Source organism: Drosophila sechellia, unplaced genomic scaffold, assembly GCF_004382195.2.
Source record: "Drosophila sechellia strain sech25 unplaced genomic scaffold, ASM438219v1 U_318, whole genome shotgun sequence".
Classification (NCBI taxonomy): Eukaryota; Metazoa; Arthropoda; class Insecta; order Diptera; family Drosophilidae; genus Drosophila; species Drosophila sechellia.
In genome coordinates this window covers 25,772-32,501 of record NW_022611265.1, presented here as the reverse complement: position 1 = coordinate 32,501, position 6,730 = coordinate 25,772, and the positions used below count along the sequence as shown (strand labels likewise).

The following is a 6,730-nucleotide window of genomic DNA, read 5'->3' as shown; positions in this document are numbered from 1 at the left end:
TTTGTCAGTTGAGAATTTATGGTGTTTGGCGGCGTATGAACATACCGATGACGTGATGATCGGCGGTAGATTCCACGTCAGCGCTGCAGTACGGTACACTTGCATTTGTCAGTTGAGAATTTATGGTGTTTGGCGGCGTATGAACATACCGATGACATGATGATCGGCGGTAGATTCCACGTCAGCGCTGCAGTACGGTAGAATTGCATTTGTCAGTTGAGAATTTATGGTGTTTGGCGGCGTATGAACATACCGATGACGTGATGATCGGCGGTAGATTCCACGTCAGCGCGGCAGTACGGTAGACTTGCATTTGTCAGTTGAGAATTTATGGTGTTTGGCGGCGTATGAACATACCGATGACGTGATGATCGGCGGTACATTCCACGTCAGCGCTGCAGTACGGTAGACTTGCATTTGTCAGTTGAGAATTTATGGTGTTTGGCGGCGTATGAACATACCGATGACGTGATGATCGGCGGTAGATTCCACGTCAGCGCGGCAGTACTGTAGACTTGCATTTGTCAGTTGAGAATTTATGGTGTTTGGCGGCGTATGAACATACCGATGGCGGAATGATCAGCGATAGATTCCACGTCAGCGCGGCAGTACGATACACTTGCACTTTGTGGTATGTTTAGCGTTGTGTGTTTGAATGTATGTTTGAGTTTCATTTAGTACTTCACAGCTTCAACTTTGTTTTATAAGAATTTGTTTCTAGTCACTTTCAGTCGAAATTTGGAATATAGCTTGTTTCGTTTCTTACATGTTTACTTACAGGTAGGTGATTATTAATAGGTAGGGCATCCTACCGGCTGCGCCAGTTATGTCAGTGCACTCGAGGGTGGAGCCTTTTGCAAGGATATGTGATGTATATATGAGGGCTTTTAGATTTCAGCAGATATATGTGGTATATGTATGAAGACTTTCAATAAAATGCGATCGGTTTTCTTGAAGTTCAAAACCAGAGTGGAGTTTATTGTCAGAAAAAAGGGCTACTTCAGGGGGCAATGTTGCAGTGCAACTTTGTGTGCTATGTCAGCATTCGGCCGGATGCGGTGTTCCAGTTGCCGTCTTCCCGGTTGAGTGTCCGACGATTTGTTTAGAGGCGTGGGGGTTTAGGGGGTGGGATGGTAACTCGTGCGGGTTTCTGGTTTCGGCTGCAACTCCGTCGCGACGGCATCCGGCGTAGCAGCGTTGTCAGCAAACTTAAGCTTGCGCGTGTTAACTTATACGCTTCCCCCGTCAGACCACTCTACACCACATAGTGGTCACTCATACCCCAAGAAACGCTGACTTCGCCCCCCGCCTTGCCCACCAATTCCACGACACATTCAACAGCCGCGCCGGCCACTATATACTCTGTACTGCGATATCGGTAACTCCTCCCCCCCTGGAATGAAGTGACGGCCAAATCGAAGGAATGGCCGAAACGTAATTTAACGGAATTTCCACAGGGGTGATAATGGTGCTTCTTCTTTCAACATCAGGGTCAATATTGTGCAAATGGTCTTCTCGTTTGACCGCGCGTTCACACTTCCGAGATCCTTCTGTTAACACTCCGACACTCGGCCTCCTTCCACACGCGATCTCTCAGATGATTTTTGGATACAGCACTTGGTACGCCGTTTAAACAAACCATAAAATCGGGAGAAACCAAATTTTTGTGGTATCAAATATCGCAAAAATCACACTGGTTGCAAAATGAAAGGAATATAGTGATCGAAGTCACCGTGTAAGGTGACTTCACCCATCCAGTGAACTTGCACATCAAGCAGCCCGAGACTTTGCAATCGTATTCCGAAACTTCAGTTTCAGATGAGCCCATAACGTTCATAACATTCATAACGTTAGCGTACATATGTTGTGTTGAATAGGCTCCGAAAATGGTAAGTCGAATCGCCCATAACGACTTCATTATAGTCTCCCGTCAATTGCTGATCAATCGAGCCGACACGGATAAGGACAAACGGAGTGCCAAGATGCTCATTATCTACAGCACTGGAAAGCAGCACATCGTCACCTTCAAGCTGCCCATCTATGCGTTTACAGTGCAAAAGCTGTTTCTCAAGATGAACCTTCATATGGAGGATAACATCACGATTGATTGCATGGAGAATGCCGGTGGTATTATCCATTTGGTGGTCTCTGTGGGATTCGCCATCGGTGATACCATTGCCGATACGATTGCCAAGGCGGAGGAGTTCTACAAGAAGGAGCATCAGTCCAGGTCGTCCGCTGATGCCGCTCCTCGCAACGCGGTGCCCGTTGAAGAGCCACCATCTCTTCCGGTTGTCAAGCCATCGGTGGTCCCTGTGGGCTTCGCCATCGGTGATACCGTTGCCGATACGATTGCCCATGCGGAGGAGTTCAACAAGAAGGTGCATCAGTCAAAGGCGTCTGCTGGTGCCGCTCTTCCCAACGCGGTGCCCGTAGAAGTGCCACCATCTCGTGCGGTTGTCAAGCCATCGGAGACTTCGGTGGCCAACAATGGTTGCCAGCCAGCTGCAATTAAAGGCAAGAAGCACAAGAAAAGACATTGCGCTCCGGGAGACACCAATGCTAACAAAGCGATATCGTCGGCGAATCAAGACGCCAATACTTCCAAGACAAAGAAACATAAGAAGGGCCATTCTACAAAGGACAGGAATGGTTATCAACTTGCTGGTGCTCAATACAACCCAGGTTCATCTGGCAATAAACAGGGAAATCAAACTCCTACGGGTAACACCTCAAATTCTCCAAAGAAGAGTAGTACTGCCCAAGTGATATCGTCGGTGGATCAAGACGACAATACTCCCAAGACCAAGAAACAGAAGAAGTGTCATTCTGCAGAGGACAGCAATGGTTATCAAGTTGATGGTGCTCAAGACAACCCAGGTTCATCTGGCAATAAACAGGGAAATCAAACCCCTACGGGTAACACCTCAAATTCTCCAAAGAAGAGTAGTACTGCCCAAGTGATATCGTCGGTGGATCAAGACGACAATACTCCCAAAACCAAGAAACAGAAAAAGTGTCATTCTGCAGAGGACAGCAATGGTTATCAAGTTGCTGGTGCTCAAGACAACCCAGGTTCATCTGGCAATAAACAGGGAAATCAAACCCCTACGGGTAACACCTCAAATTCTCCAAAGAAGAGCAATGGTCTCCAGGGCGTGCAACCAGCTGGAGATGCTCTCGCAAGCTCCCAGTCAATCCAGTCGAAGGACCAAGTCGCACATGCCACTGTTAGCAAGAAATCGGAAGAGACAGCTGGAGGATCTCAATCGCGGGTGCAACCGAATGTTGCATCCATACCGGCACCAGCCGAGAAAGCAACTAGGGACACTATACCCACACCTGCAGAACGCGCAGAGAAGAGTCGCCTGCGCCGGAACAGCAACTGGATAATAAGCAGGGACTTTGACGATGAAGTCATTGTGCTGTTGAGCAGCGAGGATGAGGAGACCACCGCCGCCGACAATGGCCAAACAGAGGGAAGACTCTCCGTCGACGAGAATCCAACGCTTTTCACATATCCGCCCACCGGAACCGGTGGCCTGAGCATCACCATTAAGGACTATATGCGTCTCAAGGAAGGCTCATTTCTGAACGACATAATCATTGATTTTTATCTGCGCTGGCTAAAGAATAACATCATACCAGAGGGTCAGCGCGATAGGACGCACATCTTTAGCACATTTTTCCACATGAGATTGACCACAGAGACGAGTCCCAACAACACGAAGGAGCCGGTGGCCAAGAGGCGTCACGAAAGGGTAAAGAAGTGGACACGAACCGTGAATATATTCGAGAAGGATTTCATCATAATACCATTCAACGAGAACTCCCATTGGATACTGGCCATCATATGTTTTCCAAACCTGAAGACCTCCGTGGTTAACCATGATGTACAGACACCCGGCGAAGACATTCCAATCAAACAGCCATTGATTCTCATCTTCGATTCGTTGGAGAGCAACTCACGCTATCGACATATTGCCATATTGCATGATTACCTCAACTTCGAGTACAAGGCAAAGTATCCGAAAGAGCGGGCGCGCATCTTCAACTGGGATAATATGCCCGGTCTCATTGTGGAGGTGCCGCAACAGGAGAATCTCACCGATTGCGGCCTCTATCTGCTGCAGTATGCAGAGCAATTCTTCACAAAACCCATCGTTAACTATAAGCTGCCCATTAGGGAGCTGATCGATTGGTTTGACCTGCTCACAGTAACCAAGAAGCGCGAGGATATCGCCAATCTCATCCAGAAGCTGATGAATGAAGGCAATCAGCAGGGCATAACTTTGCCCGTCATAAAGTTTCCCACACTGAATGGCATAATGGTGATGGATGTGGATGTTGAAAAGGAATGTGACACGGAGGAAGAGAGTCAAACTATAAACCAATATAGTTTTGAAACCAGAACACCGCCGAAAAGAAGGCATACACTCAAGTAAACCACTTGTGAAGTGGCTGCTTCGGAAAATTATATTTTCACACAGAAGAACTGAAGACGGCGACAACGCAATGCACACACGTTTGGAATACTAGGAGGAGCAAGTGACACGGAGGTGGGTTCACCAGAATTATACGTTTTTTCCCGAAAATCAAGAAAACTTTCATACACACACACGTCACCAAAAAGAGCAGTGCGGCCAACAAGACGATAAAGACGCTACCTACCAGAGAGAGAGAAAGAGAGACACAGATCAGGATCACAGGATGAGCAGGATAAGCAGCATGAGCAGGATAAGCAGCATGAGCAGGATAAGCAGCATGAGCATGATAAGCAGGAGCTGGATGCCAGGAGGTGAAGAATGGCCAAACATCAAGAAAAATTCTAAATATATAGTCACCAAATTAATAGAAAATATTTTTTTTTGTAAATAGCAAAATAAACGGTCCATAGGACCAATAAAAATAGGTCACGCAATAAGCAAAGCTTTATAGATTACCAAAAATGAATTCTACTATACTATATGGTACTTAAGCGCGGTTATCAGCTATTTGGAAAACTGTAGGGTATTACCAAATCAGCATTATACTCGACTCTAAGCCCACACACGTACACAGACACACGCACATACATGGATCTCTTTGCATTGGTGTTGGGGTTCGGCGATAAGAAAATCGAGCCATAGCCATATAGACGCTCAGTTGCTTTGGAGCGATTCTTTGATGCAGACGAACGCCGGAGTTTGCGGATTGTAATAAAAGAGCAAGCACAGAGAGAGAGAGAGAGACAGTTAATGAGACAGAGAGATCGCGTGTGGAAGGAGGCCGAGCGTAGGAGTGTTAACAGAAGGATCTCGGAATTGTGAACGCGCGGTCAAACGAGAAGAAAAGGAGCAGTGCAAGTATCGGGAAGCCCGAAGGACTCAGAAGGACGAATCACCACAAGCAAGATCCTGGGAGTGGAGGAGAAGGATCTGACGTGTCGTAAGGACGTGTCCACGTCAAGGAGCCAGCAGTACCACGGAGGCAAGGCGTTGCAAGAGAAGCGCCGAAGAAGATCTCCGAAAAAAGTCAATCTCAGTTTTTGGCGTCCAGAATGGAACTGATTGCGCTTTTACTTTCCAGACTTAAGCTAAGCTAAATGTTTATAAAAGAATTCTAGTGTTCGTTGACAACATGTTTATATCGAAGTGCTGGTGCGGCGGTTCTTGTTTCTTAACCGAGAATTGTCGCAATCACATCCTGTCAAAGTGCAGCTCATAAGGCGGCTTGGCGGGTGGTACCGAATCGTGTATACTCTGTACTGCGATATCGGTAACTCCTCCCCCCTGGAATGAAGTGACGGCCACATCGAAGGAATGGCCGAAACATAATTTAACGGAATTTCCACAGGGGTGATAATGGTGCTTCTTCTTTTCAACATTAGGCTCAATATTGTACATATGGTCAGGAATACGAATAATACATAAATTGTGAAGAGGTGACTTGTAGCCGATGTCTTCATGGTGATGATGTCATCTTGGCTTGATAAGGCTTGTAGATGGAGTTTGTGCAGGTTTATGTCTTCGAAAGTGTTTTTTATATTCATCTGCTCGAATGATTTTACGGAGATTTTTGTTTCTTGGTCGAATTCCATCACTGTATCGTCATATGTTAAACCGTTAACCTTGACCGTGCAATTGTTGAATGTTAGTATTGCTGATCCATTGATTGTAAAGGGTTCCTGGCATGAGGACGTGATATTGGTGTTAATTGTGTAGAAAATGAAGATGTGACGTTGTTCAATTTCCTTGATCATCTCTTGCTGACCAACGTCCTTGACATCGCATGTTGCTGTTTGGTTTCGGAGTATGCCATCGAGGCAGTGGATGTTAATTAGCTTGGTCTGTGTCCGCGCACCTTCGCATATATATAGTTATGTGGAAGGTTGATAGGGCCTTCCGAGCAGAGACCGTTGTGTCCAAAAGATCGTTGCCTCCAGAAACGACTTCGATGTCGTCTGTAGGTTGAAGGTTGAACTCCTCAGTTAAGCACCCATCGACTTCTTTGTCGATTAAAGAGGGGTTAAAACAAAACGAAAGGTTTCGCTTAACAAATTGAGGGTTTATTCAATGATGTGTACAGATCGAGGTCTTCTTATCTACTGACTAAAAATAAAGCTAAGCTCAGACAAAAAGCTTAGCGCCATGTGTATTCTAACATAACTTAATCTAATAAGAGGGTATGTAAGGGTATACATGACTCCCCCAGCGTAAGTTTCAAGTATGTGGTTGAAATTATTTCATTA

The 6,730-nt window shown here is 46.2% G+C and overlaps 1 protein-coding gene across 1 annotated transcript; it reads left to right on the top strand.

The window, feature by feature from the left end:
- Nucleotides 1-1,802: 1,802 nt before the first annotated feature.
- LOC6620879 lies at nt 1,803-4,913 on the top strand. Its single transcript, XM_032727103.1, has 2 exons — nt 1,803-2,607; nt 2,995-4,913. Exons 1-2 carry the CDS (start codon nt 1,887-1,889, stop codon nt 4,443-4,445), a joined length of 2,172 nt encoding a protein of 723 aa, XP_032582994.1. The 5' UTR covers nt 1,803-1,886; the 3' UTR covers nt 4,446-4,913.
- Nucleotides 4,914-6,730: the final 1,817 nt, after the last annotated feature.

Excerpts from the sequence above, each read along its gene's own strand:
- LOC6620879 (XM_032727103.1), top strand. The coding sequence starts at position 1,887 with ATGGTAAGTCGAATCGCCCATAACGACTTCATTATAGTCTCCCGTCAA. Across the intron at positions 2,608-2,994 it reads TCAAGACGCCAATACTTCCA|CCAAAACCAAGAAACAGAAA; the intron begins AGACAAAGAAAC and ends ACGACAATACTC.